The sequence below is a fragment of the Lynx rufus genome, unplaced genomic scaffold (genome assembly GCF_022079265.1).
Source record: "Lynx rufus isolate CCGP_SWC_20201006 ecotype Redwood Valley unplaced genomic scaffold, mLynRuf1.p SCAF_7, whole genome shotgun sequence".
Taxonomy (NCBI): domain Eukaryota; kingdom Metazoa; phylum Chordata; class Mammalia; order Carnivora; family Felidae; genus Lynx; species Lynx rufus.
The window spans coordinates 64,482,488-64,509,805 of record NW_025814889.1 but is presented as its reverse complement, the minus strand read 5'-3'; the positions used below and the strand labels follow the sequence as shown (position 1 = coordinate 64,509,805).

At 37.9% G+C, this 27,318-nt stretch overlaps 1 protein-coding gene and 1 pseudogene across 4 annotated transcripts in view; one reads left to right on the top strand and one right to left on the bottom strand.

Moving 5' to 3' along the window:
- The window catches only part of BICD1 (BICD cargo adaptor 1), a 246,770-nt gene that overhangs the window by 126,145 nt on the left and 93,307 nt on the right, over positions 1–27,318 (bottom strand). For all 4 annotated transcript variants that reach the window (XM_047066739.1, XM_047066740.1, XM_047066741.1 and 1 more), the window contains exon 2: positions 11,729–11,941. In XM_047066739.1, coding sequence (XP_046922695.1) covers positions 11,729–11,941 — 213 coding nt within the window. The remainder of the gene's footprint in view (positions 1–11,728; positions 11,942–27,318) is intronic.
- LOC124502200 (transcription initiation factor TFIID subunit 9-like) lies at positions 24,563–25,381 on the top strand (annotated as a pseudogene).

The following is a 27,318-nucleotide window of genomic DNA, read 5'->3' as shown; positions in this document are numbered from 1 at the left end:
AGTACTTTTAAGATCTACTCTCTTGTTAGCTGTGAGCCCTGAGCAGACACAGACACAGAACCTACTCTATGTCTATCTACTCCATGACCAAGAGCACTGCTCAGCTCAGAACCCACAACTTACCAGATGATCAAAGGAACTTTGTCTTCCATAGAGGTCTGGAAGCAGGCAACAACTGAATAGGAATAAACTGATATTTTAAAAAAAAAATCCTTTGGCTCATCTATAACCAAATAGGAATAAAGTGACATTAAAAAAATAAAATAAAAAGATCTACTCTCTCAGCAACCTTCAACTATGCAATATAGTATTATTAACTCTACTCACCATGCTATATGTTACATCCTCATGCTATATATTACATCATTACAAACCAGAAGTTTGTACCTTCTGACTCCCCTTAACTCATTCCACCCACTCCCACCTCCCATAAGTGTTTTCTGATACATTAGACTTTATCAAAACGAGAAAAATTGTGCTTTGCAAAAAATTAAAGAGAATGAAAAGATAAGCCAAATACTAGGACAAAACATTTGCAAAGGTCTTATATCCAGAATATATAAAGAATTCTCAAAACTTACCTATGAAAAGAAATAACACAATTAATAAATGGAAAAAAGCCTGAAACAGAAGCTTTACCAAGGAGACTGTGGAGGGCAAATAAGCACATGAAAAGATGCTCAATATTATTAGGCATTAGGGAAATTCAAACAAAACTATGATGAGATATTACTACATACCTATAAGAATGGCTAAAATTAAAAATACTAATAATATCAAGTGCTGGAAAGGATGAAGGGAAATTAGAACTTTAACACATTGCTATCAGAAATGCAACATGGTACAGCCACTCTGAAACACACACTCACCACCTGACCAAGAGTTCCCACCCTCTTAATTATTTGTCCTAGAGAAATGAAAACTTATATTCACACAAAAATACAAATGTTCATGACAGCTCTGCTTGTAACTACCAAAATCTGAAAACACCCAAATGTTCTTCAATAAGTGAACTGATTGAAAAAACTATAGTATATCCATATAGTGGAATCCTATTCCACTATAAAAAGGAACACTTATTGATATATGTAACAACTTAGATGAATCTCATAGACATTATGCTGAGAGAAAGGACCGAAATTCAAGAGTTTACACGTTGTAGGATTTCCTTTACATGACATTCCTGAGAAGACAAAACCATAGTGACTGAGAACAGATGACTGGTTATCAGAAATTGAGTGGGGGACCATATGACCACAAAGCAGTCGCCCAGCACAGTGGAGGTTTCTGGAGCGATGAAACTGTTCTGCATCTTGATTGTGGCTGCAGTTACATGAATCTATTTATGTGTTACAATTCATAGAATTGTACACCCCCCCCGCCAAAAAAACATTCTATGAGCTTATAATTTTAAATTAATCCTACAAACAAATCCACTCGTGTAACTTATTTTTCCAAAAGGCACAATCAAAGCACAATTATTCAAAAGTGAATTGTCTGTATATTGTTAAACTTTGCTTTCAAATTCCTAATAATGTTAATAGAGATATTTGTTTACGATAGCTTAGCAAGTGTTGGAAATAACTTAAAAATAATTTTTTTAATGTTTATTTTTGAGAGACAGACAGAGACAGGGTGCGAGTGGGGGAGGTGCAGAAAGAGATAGAGACACAGAATCTAAAACAGCCTCCAAGCTCTGAACCGTCAGCACAGAGCCCAACGCGGGGCTTGAACTCACGAACTGCGAGATCATGACCTGAGTCAAAGTCGGACGCTTACCGAATGAGCCACCCAGGTGCCCCTGGAAAGAACTTTTTGACCAAAAGAAATATAGCACTCTCTGGTGGAATTAATAAACCAATAGCAGGCACTAACATCATTAAGAGCAGGGGTTCTAGAGTCAGATTGTTTAGGCCTTCTTGACTACTTGCTGGACAAGCTGTTTAGCCTCTCTTTGCCTCACAAGTAAAGGCAGGCAAAGATAGAAAACAGAGAAGGAATTAAATGAAATGATGAGGGTAAAGTGCTGATACCATGCTTGGCACGTGGTAAGCTCTCAAAATGTTAGCTATGATATTGTTATTAGTTACTAAACCAATTAAAACCCTGATAATTCTTCATTGTTTGGGGCTTTGTATCATCTCAGAGAGGTGTGAGGCCCAAACCCAACAAGTGTGGGGAGCAGGGGAGAAAATGGGACAGGCCAGGGAAATAGTTTTCTGACTACATCCAAGCCCTATCTTTACAGAATGGTAAAATCATCATTCAGTTGGAAGTGTCAAGTTCATTCAACTATGTATAAACATAGGTCCCAATGATCAACATCAGAGACCATAAGAAAATCTTTGTTATTTATTGGCTATGCCAATTAAATAATTCAATCTTGTCCCCATCACTTGGGTCATCTGTAAGCACATTCGATGTTGTACTAATAACACAGTGACCCTTTCAAGAACCAGCCTGGTATAAAAGGCTGCTTACACTGATAGTAAGAGCACCTAGACAGCTCACCTCTTTCAACCTACTGGTTTTAAAATATGTGTTGTTTCCTGTTTTAGTGTCAGGATGTCAGGCATTATTCTTACTACTTTCAGAAGGTGTGGGGGGCTTTTCCTGACACTTCAATACAACTTTCTAATTTATTGTTTCTGTCTTGTTATGTGTGAGTAAGTCTGATTACCAAACCTTGAAACAATAAATAACAGTCTTTTATTTCTTGTAAAGCATTTTCATGAAGATATTTTATCTTCATAAAAATCATGGGGAACAGGACAGGTATTATTATAGTGTTTACATAGGAAATGAAAAGTTTAATCACACACCTGGTACAATAGTTAAGACGCAAACTTAGATTTCCTGATTGCTAATTCTACCCCATTACCAAAGCACCTATTTATAAAACAAGCAAATCGATTTTTAAAGAGTGGCTGAAGGGCTCTCCCTAGAATAAAGTGAACATGTGCTTAGTAGCTCAGGTCAATGACATCTAATCTGGCTGTTTAGATGATATTTTTCACTTAGTCACAGCAAGTACCACATATTTGTAGTTATAATGAGAGACTAAGATGATGAGTATATTATATAAAATGTTATATGTTGTCCCAGTCCATTCAGGCTGCTATAACAAAATACCATAGACTGTGTGGCTTAAACAACAAACATTTATTTTGCACAGTTCTGGAGGCTGGGAAGTGCAAGAACAAGGCACAGACAGGTTCAGTGTCTAGTGAGGGCCTGCCTCCTGGTTCAGAGATGGCCATCTTCTCACGGTGTCTTCACATGGTGGAAGGGGCTAGAGAGGTCTCTTTTATGAGGGAGCTAATCCCATTCATAAGGGCTCCACCGTCATGACCTATAATTTCTAAAAATGTCATCTCCAAATACTATCACACTGGAGATTAGTTTTCAACATATGTATGTTGGGGGGGGGGCACAAACATTCATATATATTGTCTAAAACACAGCTTACTCTCTATTTCCACAGATAGAGTAGAAGGAAATAGTTTCTAAATACATTTAGTTGTTTTAACATTGAAAACAACCACTCATTATTAAATATATTTGTTCATTGGTGTTTTCCAAGCATCTAGTTCATAGTAAGCACTTCAGAGAGGTTTGTTGAGTGCATGAATGTACAACTGCAAAATTGGAAATCCAAAAACATTAAAACACTAAGATGAGAAACTCCAATCTAGGTCCAATGATTCAAAATTTCAAGGATATGTAACAAGGGTAAAGACACTCAATAGTATCATGTTTTTTAAAAGCAGACACATATTCTTAAGAGACACTGGATGTTAGTCTAAGAAGGTAAGGCAACCTGAAACCATGTCACATAAGGAAGTGCTAATGGATCTAGATATGTTTAGCCTGAAAAAGAGAAGACAAAACAGTTCTTTGCAAATATTTGAAGCTGTTGGGCATAGGCTGAAATTCTCAAGTGGAATAGGAAACTAAAAAAAAAAAAAAAAAAAAAAAATATATATATATATATATATATATATATATATATATATTCTTTGTATATCCAAAGGCTAGAAATGTGGCCAGCTGGTGAAAATTACAGGGTGTCAACTGTTCATTTAATAAAAAAGGGCAGTTTAACAATTAGAACTGCCAAGCAACAGGACGGGCAGCCTTGTAAAGAAGTTGTAAGACAGGGAGAAAATAATAATTTAGCAACTCTGGGCATTTTGCACAGGACCTCTATGTTAGTATTATCACCTCCACATTGGGATTAAGGAAGCGAAGCTTAGAGAACAAAAGCAATTTTTCAACACCACATAGTTGGTAAGTGGCCCACCTCAAATTCAAACCTAGGAATGTGTAACTTCCAAAGCATGTTCTTTCAGTTCATGTCAACAAACATTTTTTAATGTCTGCTTTTGGCAAGACACTGTGCTGGGTGCTGGAGATTCAAAGATAAATGACAGACAAAAGAAAGCCCCCTCCTTGTAAGGACTCACAGTTTATCTTCTCCATAGTGCTGGAAATGTCTGAATAAAGGCTACATTGACCATGTAGAGATATTGGAAAAAGAATTGTTGAACTAGGAATGGTCTTTACCAAATAATCACTAAAAGCCTTCCTGCCCTAAAAGTTTGTAGATATGGATTCTTAATGGTAGATTAGATGTATTCCTAAAATGTTGGCATCATAGGTTCCTGGAAATTAAGCCACTGGTATATCATGAAATTTGGTGTATAACAATGAGGGAAAATAGTAAGAGTTTCAAATGTAATAAAAATCATATGGATTAAGCAGCTTTTAAAATATAAAATGGCACACTAAAAACCAAAAAAATCCCTAGGAATAAACCTAACCAAAGAGGTGAAAACTCTATACACTGAAAACTACAGAAAGCTTATGAAAGACATTGAAGAAGACACACAAAAAAATGGAAAAATATCCCATGCTCCTGGATTGGAAAAACAAGTGTTTTTAAAATGTGAATACCACCCAAAGCAATCTATGTATTCAATGCAATCCCTCTCAAAACAACACCAGCATTCTTCACAGAGCTAGAACAAACAATCCTAAAATTTGTATAGAACCAGAAAAGACCCCAAATAGCCAAAGCAATCCTGAAAAAGAAAACCAAAGCTGGAGGCATCACAATTCCAGACTATAAGATGTATTACAAAGCTGTAATCATCAAGACAGTATGGTACTGGCACAAAAACAGACATTCAGATCAATGGAACAGAACAGAGAACCCAAAAATGGACCCACAAATGTATGGCCAAGTAATCTTTGATGAAGCAGGAAAGAATATCCAATGGAATAAAGACAGTCTCTTCAGCAAATGGTGCTGGGAAAACTGGACAGCCACATGCAGAAAAATGAACCTGGACCACTTTCTTCACCATAAACAAAAATAAACTCAAAATGGATGAAAAACCTAAATGTAAGACAGGAAGCCATCAAAATCCTACAGGTGAAAACAGGCAAAAATCTCTTTGACCTTGGCCACAGCAACTTTTTACTCAACATGCCTCCAGAGGCAAGAGAAACAAAAGCAAAAATGAACTATTGGGACCTCATCAAGATAAAAAGATTCTACACAGCAAAGGAAACGATCATCAAAACTAAAAGGCAACCGATGGAATGGGAGAAGATATTTGCAAATGACATATCAGATAAAGGGTTAGTATCCAAAATCTATAAAGAACTTATCCAACTCAACACCCAAAAAACAAATAATCCAGTAAAGACTTGGGCAGAAGACATGAATAGACACTTCTCCAAAAAAAGACATCCAGATGGCCAACTGACACATGAAAAAATGCTCCACATCACTCAACATCACACAGTGAGATACCATCCTCACAGCAGTCAGAATGGCTAAAATTAACAATGCAAGCAACAACAGATGTTGGAGAGGATGTGGAGAAAGAGGATCTCTTTTGCACTACTGGGGGGAATGCAAACTGGTGCAGCCACTCTGGATAACAGTATGGAGGTTCCTCAAAAAATTAAAAATAGAACTACCCTATGACCCAGCAATTGCACTACTAGGTATTTATCCAAGGGATTCAGGTGTTCTGTTTCAAAGAGGCACATACACCCCAGTGCTTATAGCAGCATTATTGACAATAGCCAAAGTATGGAAAGCGCGCAAAATGTTCATTGACAGATGAATGGATAAAGAAGATGATACACACACACACACACACACACACACACACACACACACACACACACAATGGAGTATTACTCAGCAATCAAAAAGAATGAAATCTTGCCATTTGCAATGATGTGGATAGAACTAGAGGGTATTATGCTAAGCGAAATTAGAGAAAAACAAAGATCATATGACTTCATTCATGTGAGGACTTTAAGATACAAAACAGATGAACATAAGGGAAAGGAAGCAAAAATGATATAAAAACAAGGAGGGAAACAAAACATGAGACTCTTAAATACAGAGAACAAACAGAGGGTTGCTAGAGGGGTTGTGGGTGGGGAGGATGGGCTAAATGGGTAAGGGGCATTAAGGAGGACACTTGTTGGGATGAGCGCTGGGTGTTATACATAGGGGATGAAGTACTGGAATCTACTCCTGAAATCATTTTTGCACTTATGCTAACTAATTTGCATGTAAATTAAAAAATAAAAAAGAAAAGAAAAAAAATAAAATGGCCACATCCCAAGGGGCGCCTGGGTGGCTCAGTTGGTTAGGGGACCAACTTCAGCTCAGGTCATGATCTCACAGTTTGTGAGTTCGAGCCTGGCGTCAGGCTCTGTGCTGACAGCTCAGAGCCTGGAGCCTACTTCAGATTCTGTGTCTTTCCCTCTCTCTGCCCCTCCCCTGCTCATGCTCTGTGTCTCTCAATAATAAATAAACGTTAACAAAAAAAAATTATTTAAAAAAATGGCCATGGGGCGCCTGGGTGGCTCAGTCGGTTAAGCCGCCGACTTCAGCTCAGGTCATGATCTCACGGTCCATGAGTTCAAGCCCCACGTCGGGCTCTGTGCTGACAGCTCAGAGCCTGGAGCCTGTTTCAGATTCTGTGTCTCCCTCTCTCTGACCCTCCTCCCCCGTTCATGCTCTGTCTCTCTCTGTCTCAAAAATAAATAAACGTTAAAAAAAAATTTAAAAATAAATAAATAAATAAAAAAATGGCCACATCACAAAACTAATAATAATATTCCAGTAAGTTACAAATTTAGATAATGTACTAAAGCTTCATATATTTTGCTAGAAATTTCATTAGCGTGAGGCAAGACATAGCGTGAGGCGGGAAACTTGTGCTCTTGGCAGTATAGTGACACGACAGACACAGTCTAGATGAGAGCGACTTTCTGAGTTCCAATCCTGGCTTGTCACTTACTGCTCACATGCTTTGGACAAGTTATGTGACATCTCTGTGATTTATGTGCCCTGTCAGAAAATGAAATTGTATAATAGAATCTACCTCAACAGGGTGTTATAAGGATTCAGCAAGTTAATCCATGTAAAGAATTTAGAAGAGTGCCTGGCATATTATCTGGCAGTCAATGTTAAGTTATTTGCATTTTAAAGTATAGGTTTAATCTCTATTAAGGTCAATAATCCATTTTATAACTCCAATCTTCTGCATTCTACCTGAAGGGTTCTATCTCCCATAACATCTCTTTTTCACATATACACCAATTCTGGTTAGGAATACCGGTAAAAGTGCATTGTATGCTTCGTAAAATATTGCAGTAAATTCTGACTTACCTTACTAACAACTGAGAGTATTCAGTATTATTAGAAGTTTCATTATCCTGTTTTATGATTTTATCAATGTGGATTTTACTTTAATACAAAGTAAGTGTTCAATAAATATTGTTCAAATAAACCTATTTAGGCTATCGTCTACATGTTACACCTATAGGTTGGAGAGAGAAAAATGAAAATCAAATTTGTTTACTAAATATCTGCTTAGGCACTATAGTAACCTGTTCTCTTTAAGCTCTCACCAAAATGATGCTGATCAAGGCAACCCAAGGGTTTTTTTACTGGCCCTGTAGGATTAACCCCTAATTTGGTTCTTTAGTTGGGGTGATATTTTTTCTTTATGCTCTCTATACTTCAAAAAATTTGTTAAAGCAGTTTACCATTAAAGACACACATACAATCAGGATGATAAAAATGGGAAGAATTATATGAAAAATCTGAGTTTTTACAGTTAAACATAGTCCTGGAGCTTCTTAACAACCAAAGCAGAAAAAAAAGCATACTGTAATTCCTACTGCCTGATTCATATCTCAACAGAAAGAATTTTCAAGGTAATAAATTCAAAGAGGTATTTATCTGATGTTTCTTTGACCTAAGAATATAGATCCACATAATAAGGGATATTTTCAACAATGTTTTTATGGAGGATGCAGAAAATTTTTAATGATAACAGTTTATGTTTAATATGTACTGTATTTACTATATGATAAAATAAGCTTCTACAAATACCATGAATATAATTGTAAAACTTTTAGCAGAGCTGAGACTAGAATATTAATTTTCTAATACCTAGTTCAGAAAATGTTCTATTTTTTTTCTACTATATTATCCCATATCTACCATATATGGAAGAGAATTTGACCGTGGAATTACACATGTATACAAACATGTGTCAAGCTTCTATAATACACATGCAACATTTACAGACACACACATCTTGGCCAGTACCAACAATCCTACTGAAATAAGAGATGAGTAAATAAATGAGTAAATAGTTTACTGCCAGTAAATAAATGTGATTCCATCAATTAAATTCACATAGCATCTGTCAAGCTGATGATTTACTACATCTTGTGTTGGTTATCCTTCTGTATTTCCCATGGCCCATCAGGTTATGATTTTTTGTTTTATGATCTCTCTTCCAATCATTATGCATCATTCCATGCTCAGAGTACAAAAATAAAAAAATAAAATTGAGCGTACAATAAAAACAAATCTGGGGTTTCAATTTAACACCAGACATCAAAAGTCTATGTCAATACAAACTCCCAGTTAGAAAATAATGTCATGGGGATATAATGTACAGTATGGTGACTATACTTAATAATACCATATTATATATTTGCTAAGAGAACAAATCTTAACAAATTTTTTCATCACATGAAAACAAATTTTTTTTAACTATGTAAGGTGATGGACATTAACTAGACCTATTGTGGTGATCATTTCACAATATAAACATCAAATCATTACCCTGTATCAATCATTGTATAAATATCAATCATTATGCTGTATACCTGAAACTAACATGTTGTATGTCAATTATATCTCAATAAAAAAGTTTATATCAATATACCAAAAAATAGAATTTATTCCTTTTCTTCTTTTACAAATGTACTCAGCTCTAAATGCTAATAATTTTACTAGGTACTTGAAAACATGAGGCCTGGATGAAAACCTGCAGGCCTCCAAATATAGTAATACCAGTAGCTTCCAGCCCATCAGAAAGAACACCAACAAATATCTTGTTGGCACACTTAGAAGAACAGGAAATTGACAACTGGGGTTTTTTTTCTTTTCATTAACTAATAAACCTGAATGAATACACTCATAGGCTAGATTGCCTTATGTATATTTTAGATTAAAAAATACATAAATTTGGATATAGCAAGTTATTCTCTTGCTGCAAATCAACTATTGTATAGAAATAGAGGATTATAACCCAGTGATTCATTCAGCAATTCCCCAAATTGTGAGCCGTATGATTATGATACTCCTTTCCCTAATTTGGGGCCAGCCAAAAAGTTTAAATTAGTGGTTCTTAATGCATGGTCTCCAGGGCAGCAGCCACAGCATCACCTGCTGTGAAACTGTAAGAAGTGCAAATTAATTGCGTTCCACCAAGACCTCCAGAATCAGAACTCCTGAGGGTGGGGCTAGGGGTCATGTTTTGATGTGTTTTCTAGGTGACTCTGATGCTCACTAAAATGTGAAAACTGATCTGAATGAATGGCTCCTCAAAATTTTTTTCTTTGCTCCCTCAATTCATTCATAACTTATACCTTCACTCTTCAGTACCGACTCCCACTGGTGATCGTTAATCTACTCCCTGGAAACTCCACTCAAGCGCAGCTTGTAGTGAGAATGCTTGGTCAATCACCACTGCAATGCCTCCACAGAGAAACATCTGTGGATTTTCTGCCCTTCCCCAGCCCTCACTGCTTGTTCCTCAGCTCTAGTTGCTGTGCACAGTGAGGGTGTGTGGCTTTCAGAGGATCCATCTAATTAGCAATTGAGACCGCTTGACTCACTGGCCATGGGAATTCTCCACAAACCAACTGCCTGTGTGTGCCCATGGTCCCGTGTTGACAACTTGCCACGTGAACCTGCTGCTCCACGTAAGCCCCTGGTGGATGTCCAGGGACTCACTTGATCCAGGATGGTAGCCTGTAGCACTACATGATCTTGGGTCCACTTCTGTAGTGGACACCTGTCTCACAGGGAAGCCTGGGGCTGAAAGGGTGAATGGCAACTCCTTAGGAGGAGCAGGGTCTGCTACCATAAAGGGTAAGCAAGTGATGGCCCAAACCCAACACTGATAGATGCATCAAATAAAGAACTAGAGAGGAGCTTTGTTTTTAACCTTCACTTGCATTGGAGGAAAAGGAGGCAGGGTATCTTGAAAACTGTCTCATGTTCTTCTCAGTACCCAGCACTAATTTCCACTTGGGTCGGCTCTTTCTTGGTCTCTAGAAATCATATTACTATTCTTGGGCATGTCCAAAGAGAATGAGCTAGGTAAAGCAGAAACCTTCCTGTAATATGCATTTAGTTCACTGTAACATGGACATGTGGAAATGCAAATTATTTATTAAATGCCAACAAATTTAGGATAATTTTCATCTCTATTTACAAAACCCTATTTGTAATGTCACTAATTTCAGGAGAAAAACATCAGTGTATTATTTCTCTTGTATTTTACAATATTTAACAATTCTTTCATTCTACCCTTTTACATTACTAAAACACTCAACTGAAAAGCCCACTTGGTTCATCATTCTCTTCTGCACTGGTATAAGAATTCGAGGACATCTGTACCTCCTGTATAGCATTCACATCCAAAAATGGAGTGAATGACTTAATATGAAGTTTCCAAAAATGCTCTTAAAAGGGTGTGGTAGATTAAGCTGTTCCCAATATCCCCCCTCCACTAAAGAATGACTCTGCCACTCTGAAAATGATCTGGCACGTGATGCTGCCATGGAAAAGCTGAAGAGACTGAGTCCAGAAGGCCCAGCAACTGAGGAAGGCTCCAGGACCTAATTCATACCAGCTGTAATCTGCTGCCTTCTCTACAGCCAAAAAAATAGTTTATGGCTCTGCATTGTCAGACTCTACGACCCCACAGACACTCCCCTGGGGTCTCACTCCCCAGTGAGAAGAGTCCTGAGCCAACACGACTGTCATTTTGAATTAGTGCTGACACAGAGCATCACAGCCAGCTTTTTCTCCACCTTGTATTAAAACAGGTAAAGGGGAGAGGAAGTGCTAAGGTCACAATATTTTTTAAAAACCTTTGCAGAAAAGCAAGGCCAATTCCCAACTACTCGATAAATGGACTTCCAATTCTTAACAAACAAGAAGACCAAAAAGCTCATCTCAGAACAGGCTGTCATTTCACTAAACAAGAAAAATCACTAGCATCAGTATTATGTGCTTTGTGTGTTTTATTCCTCTCTCCTAGAAAGAATTTTATCTTATTTCTCTCTCCCACAAATCTCTCACAGGGAGTTGGCTGTTTACCTCCTTCAGATCCTGCACGACAGCCGTGAGCCTCTCATTTTCTGCCTGAACGTTAGTGACCACAGCCCGGCTCTGTTTCAGTTCGTTCTGCATCTCCAAGATCTTCCCCAGATAGTAAGCTTCCTTCGATGCAGACTCTTGCAGAAGTGTTTCCTCCCGGGTCTCTCCATCCTCAGCAACCTTCCGGTGGATGGAGAAGGACTGCCCAAATGCCTGCAGAGTATGTGAAAAGAAAAAGAGTGCCCGATGAAATGCACCACAGCACTATTTAAACAAACTCCGGGAAATGTTTGGTTTTTAGTATTTTTAGAAAAGCTACTCTACAAGACTTCTGGGAGCAAAACAATACATTTTATGTAACAGTCTAACTGCTCTCACTGATACTTGAAATAATTCACTCAATTAGTAAGGGGAAAGAAAATTTTTAAATGTCTTGCTAAAAATATATATAATGACTTAAAGAAAACCTGAAAAACACTGCTTGTTTTATGTTACAATTTTCTTAAACCAAGCCTATTAAGGAACAGACAGTTCAGTGCTAACGAGGCCAACAAAATTCACGTTCTCACTCTCATTCTAGAAAACAATCCCAAAATTATTTTTCAAGGAAGAAAATAATAGTTTCATTAGCTTTCGAATACATTAGTGGTAAGAATATACCAATTAGGAACAGCACCCTGAAGAGAGGAAATCCCCAAACAGCATTCAAATTGCACACTACTAAACACACACACACACACACACACACACACACACACACACACACACACAAAAGAACTGTAATCACTGTGTAAGAAGATATGTATCTACATATACAGAATAAAAAAGAAATACAGAATAAACCAGAAACTAATGATACTGGTAAGCCACAGAGGGCGAGTGGGAGCAGCAGGAAGGAAAAGTGATATAAGGGATGAGGGATACTCACTTTCCTGAGCACACCTTTTCATATAGCCCTGATTCTCACAACTCTAGTAATGTTTCACACACCTTCCAAATAGTAACTAAAACCAGTGACCCCATGTGGAACACAAAAAGTAACCAATGTTCCTAGCTGTACTACAAATGAACAACTTAACCATACTGAGAGGAGTGGAGAGCTAATTTTGGAAATCAGTGTATTTGCTGTATACTGTAAAGCTAAAGACAAAAAGAACTGTACCCAACTACTATAGTCAAGCTAGTAAATTCTCACAGGGATTATGGGATCACAACTCTAAAAACTTCTTTATACGTACACTAGGGTTGAGCAAATAAATAACTGTATTATCGATAATGGAAGCCAGGTTTCTCACTGTTGGAGAAAGTTACAAATAAGGAAAGGGAGACTTCTGGAAGGAAACTGGTGGTACTGTGTTGTAATTAGAAGCATCAGGGTGAACTTACAGTCTTTAATAGGTAGATAAATGTTCACAGATGAACAGATGGAGAGAGACATTTATGCATGTGCATACACACGCACATATTTCCTAACTCTGCCCTCTGAGAGGCGCAGTAGCAAGGACATCTCAGCAGCCAAGAACATACCTGCACCCAAATTTTGTTTCTAAATATCAATCTCCAATTAGAAGAATTAGGGCTCGTGGGGCGCCTGGGTGGCTCAGTCAGTTAAGTGTCCTACTTCGGCTCAGGTCATGATCTCATGGTCCATGAGTTCAAACCCCACATCAGGCTCTGTGCTGACAGCTCAGAGCCTGGAGCCTGCTTCAGATTCTGTGTCTCCCTCTCCCTCTGCCCCTCCCCTGCTCACTCTCTCAAAAATAAACGTTTAAAATTTTTTTTAAAAAAGAAAAGATTTAGGGCTCGGGGCACTTGGGTGGCTCAAGTGAGCATCCAACTTCGGCTCAGGTCCTGACATCACAGTTCATGAGTTTGAGCCCCGCATCAGGCTCTGTGCTGACAGCTCAGAGCCTACTCTGGATCCTCTGTACCTCCCTCTCTCTGCCCCTCCCCTGCTCACGCTCTCTCAAAAATGAATAAACATTAAAATAAATAAGTAAATAAAAGAACTAGGGCTCTTTGGAGAAATAACCCATTCTTGAACTAGAGCAAAATGAATTTCATACATCTTGTGGTGCCAAAGAGTAAGTAACAAAATGCTTTCAAAAAATGATAGGGATCTGTCAAAGGACACAAGAGCCTACCAGAAGGGGCTCCCAATGGCCAAATCTGGGATAATTTGGTCAATAAAATAAATAATTACAGTAATGAATTATAATCCATAGAATAATACAGTCATGAGTCCACATTGATAAAATAACTGAATAAATGAGGGAAGAAGGAATTGCTCTTCCTTATAGTAGAACTCTAATTTTTAGGTGTAGTAGGAATGGTGGAGATAAAATATATCATCATTTGGCAAACACCAAGTAATCATTGTTGCAGGCAAAAATGATCAATGGAATATAAAATTCATAGGCCAAAAGTATGATGAGAAACAGGATATTTGCATAGTCTTAAAGTATCTTCTCCCATGATACTTATAAATTCCAGTTGGAAAAATGGGAAACTTGCAGTGGAGAATCCTGATCACCTTATGTGACCAAAAGTTAGATCAGCAGCAATGAAACATACTGACATCATGTACTCTCTAATATAACACAATAAGAGGGGACAGCATCTCTTCTGTGGTATTCTTGCCAAAAACATATAAGCCAATTCTTATCATCAGAATGCATCAAACAAACCATAACTGGAGGACATTCCACAAAAGTATTGGCCAGGACTCTTGAAAAGTATTAAGTTCCATAAAAATAAGTAAAGACACCTCTAGACTAGGTGAGACTAAGAAAACATGACAATAAAATGCTATGTGGGAGTTTGGATTGGATCCTAGACCCGAAAAAAGACATTAGTAGGGCAACTGGCAAAAATGAAATAAATTCTTTATATCGGTTAATAATATTGTATCAAAGCAAATTTCTGGTTTCCATAATTTTCCTATGGTTTTGTACGATGTTAACATTTGGGGAATTCAGTGTAGTATTTTTGGAGTTTTTTCTATGTCTGGAGTTATTTCAAAATGAAAAGTTACATAAATAGGTATAGTTTCTACCCTAAAGAATTTGGTAGATCTGATAAAATAGTGGCATAAAGAATTATGAAAAATAAATGTACTTGAGGGGTCCCTGGGTAGCTCAATCAGTTATTCATCCAACTTCAGCTCAGGTCATGATCTTGCATTTTGTGAGTTTGAGCCCCACGTTGGACTTTGTGCGTACAGCTCAGAGACTGGAACCCACCTTGGATTTTGTGTCTCCCTCTCTCTCTGCTCCTCCCCCTCTTGTGTGCCCTTTCTCTCTCTCAAAAATAAACATTAAAAAATTTTTTAAAAAAAGAATACATGTACTTCAACACCAATGGAATACTATATTTAATTAGAAGTACTTTGGGTATTTACCCAAAGAACACAAAAACACTAATTCAAAAAAATATATTCACCCTTATATTTATTGCATTATTATTTACAATAGCCAAGATACAAAAGCAACCCAAGTATCCATCAATAGATGAATGGATAAGAAAGATGTGGTATACACACACACACACACACACACACACACACACATACACACACACACGCACACACATATACACACACTGGAATATTACTCAGTCATAAAAAAGAATGAGATTTTGCAATTTGTGACAACATGGATGGACTTAGAAGACATTATGTTACGTGAAATGAGTCAGATAGAGAAAGACAAATACCATATGATTTCCTTATATGTGGCATCTCAAAAACAAAACAAAACAAACAAAAAGCAGAAACAGACCCATAAATACGGAGAACATACTGATGGTTGCCAGAGGGAGGGGAGTGGGGGTATGGACAAAATGGGCGAAGGGGAGTGGGAGACAAAGTCTTCCAGTTATGGAATGAGTAAGTCACCGGGATGAAAGGTACAGCATGGGGAATACAGTCAATGGTACTGTAATAGCATTCTACGGTGACAGATGGTAGCTACACTTGTGATAACCACAGCATAATATATAAAGTTACTGACTATGTTGTACACCTGAAACTAACGTAACACTGTATGTCAACTATGCTTTAATTAAAAAAAATAGTACTGAGGCTTTATTATGTATGTAATGCAATTTTGTTCTGAAATTTAAAATGTCGTCAAATTATGCTGCTGGACTTCATACAGGCTGGAGTTAATCTGGAAAATTGTTTGACATCATTACAAACCTGAAGGCAGAAAAGGCGTGTGTTGATCCATTACAAGGGAAATCGTTAAAACTTAGGAGGAGACAGTATGATTTCATTATTTCAAAGACTCTTCTTCAAATTATACTCATAGAACAGAAATTTTAAAAAATAATAACCTGCAAAACTATGTCTCAGTAAACTATCTTCTTTAGAATTTCTACATAGATCAAAATCAAAAGATAGTTCCTAAGCATCAACTGAGAAGGAAACATTCCAGTATGGACAGATGGACGTTCATCTGCACAGAGTGGAACATTCATTTTGGTGTTTGGCTTGTTAAGTCTCCAAACAGAAATAAACTCTTATTTGAGTAGCCAAATTTCTAGATGTAGTAATAAACATATAGACTCATGAGCAGATGAAAAATTATCTTCAGAGGTGATGTTTACTTTGCTTTTCCATCAGTAGTGGGCAAATTCTGTGAGGGCAATTCTGAATTCATTACCCATTAGAAAGCCTTTGGAGGGGAGAGGTCTGACAGCACACTTCCCCATGGTGACCTGGTGAAGTCTTCACCTACCTTCCCCCTAGCAAAGGAACCCTGACTACATAGTTAGGCATTAGTAAAATTTACAATTAGCATTAACTGTGTCAAGCACCTCAGCTACCTTCTTTTTTACAACCTATTTTTCCACTTCTTCATAAGAGAAAACTGCCAGAGGACATATTCTTTACTCTTCCTGAGTAAAATCAATAGACTTATTAGGCATTCAAAAATGGGGGTCATATTATTCTCAGTACGTAAGCAATGCTCTCTTGGTAGCTGAAACAAACCCTAAAGTCTTAACAGCAAGTGACTGTGCCTCTCCACCCCTGACATAAAGTTTTAAAAATTATACTCTGGGTCCAACACCAAAGGAGATAAAATTTTTCAAATATATACATAGAACAGATTTCAAAAAAGAATCAATAACTGAAATTGCAAATATAAACATTTTGATGACTCTTTACATTTACTGCAGCTCAGAACCTTAACTGAACATATGGGCTTCCAAAGTTAGTCATTATTTTAATGAAGAACTTGGCCCTTCATTGGACCTGATTTAAAAACCAGTGAAAGTATGCAAGGTTATCCAAGGACATTAACCATGGTGTTTCTCACTTGAAATAGAAAAATAATAGCAGTGCTGCATAGGCTACAGAAGCCCCATGATCTACATTTGCAAATGCACTGAGTGCTAACTCTACTCAGAAAATACCTGCAATTTAGAAAGGAAGAAAAAAGGAGAAAACACTCCTACTTTACCTAATTCCTAACTGTCAGTAACTAGAATGGGATGGGATACCAGCTGACATCTATCATTTGGTTATTGTCAAAGTGCATTCATCAGACCTGTCTGGCTCTGCCAGGTAGCTTCCTCCTCCATCACTACTCCAAGTATATCCCGACAAAGCTGGACCCAAGAGAAGACAATCTTCTTCAAGGCCATTGAAGCTGTATCCTTGGCAGAAATCACAAAACTAGCTTCGATGTCTATGTATATAGGCAAACCCAGGGTAGTCATGCCTCTAGTTATCTTTCAGACAGCAAATACTTTTATGTACTGCAATCATTTCATGGGTAATTTTCATTTGAAATTAATTCAGGTAAATTGATATTTCTATACAATTTTGGAATGTATTAGGATTTAATTGTAGAATATTATCTTCATATATTCCATTACAATGGAATCACAGTTGCTTTCAATTACATACCAATGGAAGTCCAGTTAGCTACAAAATAGTTTTTTCCTTTCTCATCCTACTCACATGACTTCTTAACCTAAAGAGAACTGATATTTTTTACCTTCATGTTCAGGACAATACACTAGCTGTTAAGTGGAGTTTTCATACTTATTATCCTTCTTAATATGAATGATAAAAGAAATAAAAGTTTGGCTAGTGTATTTAATAATGTTACATTATCTTGAAAATATGTGTCCTCGGTTACAGAATTTCCATTCTTTCATCTTAAAAATTGTGGCAAAACAATATACTAAATCATCCAAGGACATCAGACAAAATCTTTTTTATTTCAAATATTAAAATCTATTCATTCATTTCATTGATCTAAGTGCTCAACAAGTACTTACAGAGAACTGTAATAGGCACTGCTTTAAGCACTGAAGATCTGCAATGTTCTAGAAAAAAGATCTCTGCTAGTGGGAGCATACATTCCAGTGGAACATAAATAAATCAGTAAGTATGTGGCATAATGTTGGAAAAGTTCTAGAAAGAAAATGAAAGCAAGCATAAAAGCACAGAATAGCACTGCCTAATAGAACTTTCTGCAAAGATGTATCTATGTTGTCCACTAACCACTAACCACATGTGACTGATGGGCTCTGAAATTGTGGCCAGAGTGACCAAAGAATTGAATTTTTTCATTTTATGTAATTTCATTAATTTTAATTGTCACATTTGGCTAGTGGCTCCCATGTTGGACAGAACAGGGATAGAGAGTAAGGCAGGTGCCCACCCATTTAAACAGCACCATCAGGGAAGGGGGTGACCTTTGAGCAGAACCTGAACAAAGGAGGGAGAGTGAGCCAGAGTCTGGCCTTTCCCCTCAGCAGCAAGCCTAAATTTCGGTGTTACTAAACAAGAATTACTGCAGTGCCATGGCACCTCTTTAAAGGACTATCAATGGCAGTCCTTCAAAATCTCTACTACATGTAGCACTTTAAGATCTGGGTGCATCAGGAAATATTGAGCCATGATTTAATATGTAGGAAAAAACGGTTGGCAACTAACCTATCATTGTAACCCATCCTCTCCAATGAACAACTTTATCTTCTTTAACATATAGGGGCACCTGGGTGGCTCAGTCAGTTAAGCATCCGACTTCAGCTCAGGTCATGGTCTCATGGTTTGTGAGTTTGAGCCCCGCATCAGGCTCTGTGCTCACAGCTCGGAGCCTGGAGCCTGCTTTGGATTCTGTGTCTCCCTCTCTCTCTGACCCGCATCAGGCTCTGTGCTCACAGCTCGGAGCCTGGAGCCTGCTTTGGATTCTGTGTCTCCCTCTCTCTCTGACCCTCCACTGCTCACACTCTGTCTCTCTCTCCCTCAAAATAAATAAACATTTAAAAAAAAACATGTAAACATATAATAAAAACTATCTGACCAATTATACTTCTCTGTTGCCTCAGCTGGCCAGGAAATTCAGCATTAAGTGCTCTAGAGCAATTAACTAAAATATCTTAAGTTTCTGGCATAACTCTCTCCTGTTTTCTCTATACTGTTTTGAGTTTTTGTTGTATTTACCCCCATGGTATGGGCTTCTTTTATTTTGATCTACTTCAAATACTTTTGGAGTAGAAAGGATAGGAGTTATAATCCCATCAAATGGTTTATAATAATGTTGAATTACCATTTCTTTGAAATTTAAGCCTTAAAGAAAGCCCATGTTAAAGATTATAGTCTGAGAGTTTAAGAGAACTGAGAGTTCTACTAAGGATTCACTCATTCCGTGGGAAATAATGGGTCCAAAAGATTTCATAAAGTGTGTGCATAACACACACAGGAATAAATGAGCTACACTTGTTAGAAGTGACTGAGAAACATTTCCCAAATGATTTATTCCAGCAGGAAAGTATCTTAGAGGGTATGATCCAATAACAAGGGACGAGATCACTGGAGGTGAGACAACCCAAAAGTACCCAGCTGGGAAAAATCGGTTTCCATGACTCATGGCTCAAAAGTTACTAGGAGTCCTAGGGTATCCTTGACAGTGAGAATCAAGCCTGATCCTTGAAAGGGCACATGTACTCTTAAGAGGCAGAAGAGGTCAAGGGCATGGGCTCCTGAGCTAGAGCAACTCCGCCACTTCCTAACTGTAGAGCACTGGACAAGTTACTTAATATCTTAAACCTCAGTTTTCTTATCTCATAGGGTTATTGTTAGGCTTAAAAGAGAAAATCTATGTATCGCTTGGAACAGTTCTTGGTACAAATACAGTAAATGCTCAAAAATTACTGGCTACTATCAGGAGGAAGAAAACGTGCTTTGGAATCAAACACATTTGGGTTTAAATAAGCCTCTTCTGAAATGTCTGGCAAGGTTTTGAATTTCTATGTCTCAGTCCTCACATGTACATAAATGAGAATAATACCATCTACCTTAAAAGTAAAAACAGACTGGCCCTCAAAGGTAAGGGTATCAGAGAAGAGATATAAAACCCATACAAAATACCTTGCACACAGTAAAGGCTTACTAAACACCGTCTGCCCCTGCCTCTCACCTCCCCTTTAGAAGTCTCAGGTCTGGTGCGAGGTTCTCTGCGAACTTGTGCATGACTCAGGGGGCTGTTCTTCTCTCCGTGGATCACAGCTCCCTGTGCATTTCTGAAACCCTAAACCTCTTACCGGAAAGGGAGTTCTGATGTACGCTTTTTCTTCTTAAGCCATTCAAAATGTAAAAACAAACAAACAAGCAAAAAAACAACAGAAATGTCTCAAGGCCTAGGCTCTAAAGTTTACTTTAGCAAAGAATTCAGCTTTATCTTCCTTCAGTGAGAACTTGCAACTCTTCCTTAACTTTCCCTATCTTTTCTGACTTTTAACCTAACTCCTATCTCATTGTAAATTCCATCCATCTTGGAAAAACAAGATATCTATGATAACTTAAGTTATTGCCTCTGATATTTCCAAGTGTAATACCTAACAGCCTATCATTCACATATATATTTACTTAAAGCCTAGATTTTTTTTTTGTATTCTTGATGGTTTATAATTGGCACCTTCTGTCTTGGTAAACAAACCCCCTTTTATTTTTTTTTTTAAGTTTATTTATTTATTTGGGGGGCGGGGCAGGGTCAGGGCAGAGAGAGGAGAGACAGGATCCCAAGCAGGCTGTGCACTGTCAGCACACAGCCTGAGGCGGAGCTCAAACCCATGAACCATGAGATTATGACCTGAGCCGAAATCAAGAGTCAGACGCTTAACCAACTGAGCCACCCAGGTGCCCCAGAACTATTCAGGCAGCCTTTTAAAACTATTCAGACTTTTCTTTTCTTTTTTTTTTTTTTAACATTTATTCATTTTTGAGAGATAGAGCGTGAGTGGGAGAGAGGCAGAGAGAGAGGGAGGCACAGAATCCAAAACAGGCTCCAGGCTCTGAGCTGTCAGCACAGAGCCCGACATGGCGCTCCAACTGACAAAGTGTGAGATCATAACCTGAGCCGAAGTCAGACGCTCAACCGACTGAGCCACTCAGGAGCCCCAGTTCAGAGATTTTTCTAAATGTTGTTGTTATATATTGAACATACACAAAGAAAATTTATAACAAAATATAAGCACAAAAAATAACATCAAAATTAATTTCTGTAGTTTAAAAAAAAAGACCATGATTTGTTAGTCTCAAAAGTTTCTATTTGCCCTATCTCCCTCATTGCACCCCAACGCCCCCCAAGTAAACACTATTCTGTATTTACCATTTCCTTTTTTGTAGTTTACCATATATGTATGTATTTGTAAATAATATATTGTTCAATATTGCTTGTTTTTGAAGTCCTACAATGGAATCATTCCATATGCATTCTTTTGTAATTTGTTTTTTTAACTCGTTTACATTCCTACAATATAATTTGGATTGGTATAGCTGTAATTCATCTTTTTTCATTGCTATATTCTACTGAATAACAAATATATAAATATATACCTCATTAAAATTTTTTTTGAATGTTTATTTTTGAAGGAGAGAGAGACAGAGCATGAGCAGGGGAGGAGCAGAGAGAAATGGAGACACAGAATCCAAAGTGGGCTCCAGGTTCTGAGCTGTCAGCACAGAGACCCATGCGGGGCTTGAACTCATGAACCGCGAGATCATGACCAGAGCCGAAGTCAGACATTTAACCGACTGAGCCACCTAGGCGCCCAATTACCTCATTTTAATAATCTATTTTCCTGACAATGGATAATTGGATTGCTTCCAGTTTTTTGATATAAACAATGTAGCTCTGGATATTCTTCTGCCTATCTCCTCGGCTAATACTTCTCAAAATACATGTGGTAAGGAACAGTTTTATTTCCAATCTTTGGTGGACTAATGCTTTTGTAAAATGCAATAAAAATAAATTACTATAAGCATACACCGACCATATGACCTAACTGTTCCATTCCTAGGTATTTATTTACCCAAAATAAATGAAAGCATGTGTCCACATAAAGATTTGTACATAAATATTTATAGCAACTTTTTTAAAAATTTTTTTTCAATATTTATTTTTGAGAGAGACGGAGACAGAATGCGAGTGGGTTAGGGGCAGAGCGAGAGGGAGACACAGAATCTGAAGCAGGCTCCAGGCTCCAAGCTGTCAGCACAGAGCCCAACGCAGGGCTCGAACTCATGAGTTGTGAAATCATGACCTGAGCTGAAGTTGGATGCTCAACCAACAGAGCCACCCAGGCACCCCTATAGCAACTTTATTTGTAATATACAAAATGAGAAACAACTCAAATGTCCACCGATAGGTGAATGAATAAACAAATATGGTAGAGCCATACAATGGAACATTACACGGCAATGAAAAGGAATGAACGTTGATACATGCAACGTATGCAAAATAATCATGCTGAGTACAAGAACCCAGACAAAACAAGAGTGTATACTGTCAGATTCCATTTACATGACATTCTAGAGAATGCAAAAGAATCATTAGTGACAGAAAGCAGATGAATGGTTGCTCTGAGATGGGGTAGGGGGTGTTGAGGAAGGGGTGTGGAGGGGCAAAAGGGAGAGATCATCAAGGGGCATGAAAATATTTTAAGGACTGATAGATATGTTCATTATTTTGGTTGTGGTAATGGTTTAATAAATGCATGCATATGTCAAAATTGAACAAACTGTTCACTTTAAATATGTGCAGTTTGTTGCAAGTCAATTATACCTTAATAAAGCTGGACAAACATAAATTGCTAAAAATGTGAGAAGAAAAATACAAAATACAGGCCTCAATTCTTTTTAAGACTATTTTTTTAAGAGCACTTTTAGGTACACATCAAAATTGAGAGGAAGGTTATGGAGATTTCCCATTATTCCTTGTCCCTACACAGGCATAGCCTTCCCCACCAGAGAGGCACATTTGTTACAATCAACGAACCTACACTGACACATCATTATCATTCAAAGTCCATACTTTACATTAGGATGCACTCTTGGTGTTGTACTTTGTATAGATTTAGAAAAATGTATAATGACATGTAACCACCTTCATCATACCAAACAGTTTCACCACCCTAAAAATTCTGTGTCCTGCCTACTCATCCCCACTAGCTCCTGGCAACCACTGATCTTTCCACTATCTCCATTGTGGTTTTGTCAATGTCATATAGTTGGAATCATACGTATGTATTTAGCATTCTCAGATTGGCTTCTTTCATTTAGCAATATGTATATAAGTTTCCTCCATGTCTTTTCATGGCTTGATAGCTCGTTTCTTTTTAGCACTGAATAAGATTCCATTGTTTAGAGGGACTACCTTTTATTTATTCATTCATCTACTGATGGACATCTTTGTTGCTTTCAAGTTTTGGCAACTATCGGGACACCTGAGTGGCTCAGTCGGTTAAGCGTCCGACTTCAGCTCAGGTCATGATCTCACAGTTTGAGGGTTCAAGCCCCATGTCGGGTTCTGTGCTGACAGCTCAGAGCCTGCAGCCTGTTTCAGATTCTGTCTCTGGCTCTCTCTGCCCCTCCCCTGTTTGTGCTGTCTCTCTGTCTCTAAAATAAACAAATATTAAAAAAAAATTTTTTTTAAGTTTTGGCAACTATGAACAAAGATGCTGTAAACATCCATGTGCAGGCTTTTTGTGGATATGTTTTCATATCCATATTCCTTTGGATAGATGTCAAGGACCGTGATCACTAGATCATATAGCAAGAGTATGTTTAGTTTTATAGGAAACCCCCAAATTGTCTTCCAAAGTGGCTGCATCATTTTTCATTTGCACCAGCAATGCATGGGGGTTCACAGTGCTCCACATCCTCACCAGCATTCACTTAACCAATTTTTTATTAATAAATGTAAGAGACATAAAATTGTATTTCAATAAACTTAACCAGAACAAACATAACGTAGGAGTAAAAGAGGATTACAAAAGGATTATAAAAACTGTACCTCACTGAAAGTGTGATTAATATAAACTATATTTATCTTGGTACAGACCTGCACGAAATAATTTGCAAACAGTGCTGGTCCCCAGATATACTTTGAATAGCATTATCCTAAATCACAAGTGCAAAAGTTTCTCTATAATGGTACAGCCCTAGTGGCCTATTAGAATCACCTGTAAAGTTCTTAAAAACAGACACACAGACTCCATCTCCAAATATTCTGAGTTAACTGATTTGGAATAGAGATTCCTAAGCATTCATGGTTTAAGGCACACCTGGTGTCTCAATAATGTTTTCATGGCACCCCAGGACAAAAGAACTACTGAACAACTCTTTCCTAAATAAGTATTTATGTCCTAACAATGTAGTAGGTGTTTGAAAAACTAACGTATGTACAGCATGTGAGCCAAGGCTCCTGGAGCCAGTGTGGTACACCAGGGGTTGGAAAAAACGCGCTAGGCAAAGAACTTGCAAGATCAGGACTGAAATACATTAATGTGGGTTATTTAGCCACAATGGAGATCATGGAGTCTGGCAAGATGGCTTCTCCCAAGAGCACGCTGAAAGATGCACAGATGATGGCACAAATCCTGAAGATATGGGCATTACAGAATATAAGCCAAGAGTTATAAATCAGATGGAGTTTGCCTTCCGATATGTGACCACAATTCTAGATGAAGCAAAAATTTATTGAAGGCATGCTAAGAAAGCTACTGTTGATGCAAGTGATGTGTGATTGGCAACCCAATGTAATGCTGATCAGTCTTTTACCTCCCCTCCCCCAAGAGATTTTTTTATTAGATGTTGCAATGCAAAGAAATCAAACTCCTTTGCCAGTAACCAAGCCATATTCAGGTCCCGGGTTGCCACCTGAGAGATACTGGTTCACTGCTCCAAACTATAGACTTCAGTCTTTATTAAAAAAAAAAAAAAGGCATCTACTTCTGTGAGAAGAATAACAGTTCCACAGTTAATTACTGGTTCAGTTACTAGCAGACCACGATGTAGTACACTAGTAGACCCACACTTGCCATGCCAAACCCACAAACCCACACTGTGTCAACTAAATTCGGGACTCCAATGTTCCTCACAGAGCAAAGGTTTACAGTCCTGTGCTGCCCACTGCACAGTCCTGAGCTGATAAAGCATCAATTTCTGCAACACCCACAGTTCAGAACATTCTGGTTAATCCATCATTAATTGGGTCCAAAAACATCCTTATTACCACTAAAATGGTGTCATCACAAAGTACTGCTAATGAATCATCAAATGCGCTGAAAAGAAAATGAGAAGATGATGATGATGATGATGACAATGACAATGACGACTATGATAATTTGTAATCTGGCCTTGATGCTTTAACACTTATACTTGGTCTTGAATCCACTGTACTGAGATTAAACATGTATGTTCGGTGTCTTCGAGTTGTGTTGTAAAAAACGTAAATGGTATTTAATGAGTAAATACAGTTATCCTTTCTGATCGAGATGTTGCATTTTCTTTAAAAGGATTAGTAATGGTTTTTCATCAGCCTTTAAGTGTAAAAAATAAAGTTGTCACACTGAATAGATACTTCTCCAAAGAAGACATCCAGATGGCAAAGCGACACATGAAAAAGTGCTCAACATCACTCATCATCAGGGAAATACAAATCAAAACCACAATGAGATACCACCTTACACCTGTCAGAATGGCTAACATTAACAACGCAGGCAACAACACATGTTGGCGAGGATGAGGAGAAAGAGGATCTCTTTTGCATTGTTGGTGGGAATGCAAGCTGGTGCAGCCACTCTGGAAAACAGTATGGAGGTTCCTCAAAAAACTGAAAATAGAACTACCCTACGACCCAGCAATTGCACTGCTAGGTATTTATCCAAGGGATACAGGTGTGCTGTTTCGAAGGGACGCATGCACCCCAGTGTTTACAGCAGCACTATTGACAATAACCAAAGTATGGAAAGAGCCCAAATGTCCACTGATGGATGAATGGATAAAGAACATGTGGTATATATATACAATGGAGTATAACTCGGCAATCAAAAAGAATGAAATCTTGCCATTCGCAACTATGTGGATGGAGCTAGAGGGTAGTATGCTAAGCAAAATCAGTCAGTCAGAGAAAGACAAATGTCATATGACTTCACTCATAGGAGGATTTTAAGACACAGAACGGATGAACACAAGGGAAGGGAAGCAAAAATAATATAAAAACAGGGAGGGGGACAAAACATAAGAGACTCTTAAATATGGAAAACAAACAGAGGGTTACTGGAGGGGTTGTGGGAGGGGAGGATGGGCTAAACGGGTAAGGGGCTTATGGAATCTACTCCTGAAATCATTGTTGCACCATGTGCTAACTAACATGGATGTAAATTATAAAAGACAAATAAATTACAGAAAGTAAAAAAATAAAAAATAAAAAAATAAAGTTGTCATTCATAAAAAAAAATCTAATGTATGCAAATTTAAAGAAAATAATATTCTAATGTCATTCTTAAATAACCATAATTATTTACTAATGAGATGTGTGTATCCACTGGGCACTGCACAACTTCTCAAACCTGGAATCAGACTGGACCCTGTCACCCTCATTTCCTGTTACACATTGATTTTCGCATGGCATCTGCTTTTTATTAGCAACCACTGAAAACCCAGCTTTGCAAAATATTGTGCTAAAAAAAAAAAGAAGAATGTAGCCCAATCTGATATTGAAACTGTGAACTGAACTATCTGGAGCTAGTAGCTCACACAGTGTCAACAGAGGCCAAGTATCACCGTGTTGCCCTCAAACAAATATATGTGAATATCCCTTGGTCCTCTGTGGGGCTGCCGCAGTGCCTCTGGGCACCCTGGGCACACAGTTTGGTATCCACAGGTCTGGGGTAAGTCCTTGCCTAAGTATTTCTGACACACTCATTTTGAGATTTTAATGTAAGGAAGGGTTGAGGACCATGGGTCTGGGGTGCGGACCAGGAGCCGAATGGCCAGGTTGCAGATCACACACAGCTCTGCTCGCCCCAGCAGGGCTGCAGGGGACTCCAATGCTGGACCAACTCACACTGCCACCAGCAGTGACCGAGAGTTCCTAATGCTCCACATCCTTACTGTTTACTTTAGACTTTAAAGTTTTTACCACCTTGGGGAGGGTAAAATAGTACCACCTAGTGGTTTAATTTGCATTTCCATGATTACAAATGAGGTTATGCATTTTCATATTTTTATTAACCATTCACCTTCCCATTTCTGTGTGGTTTCTACTCAAGGCTTTTTTTTTCAT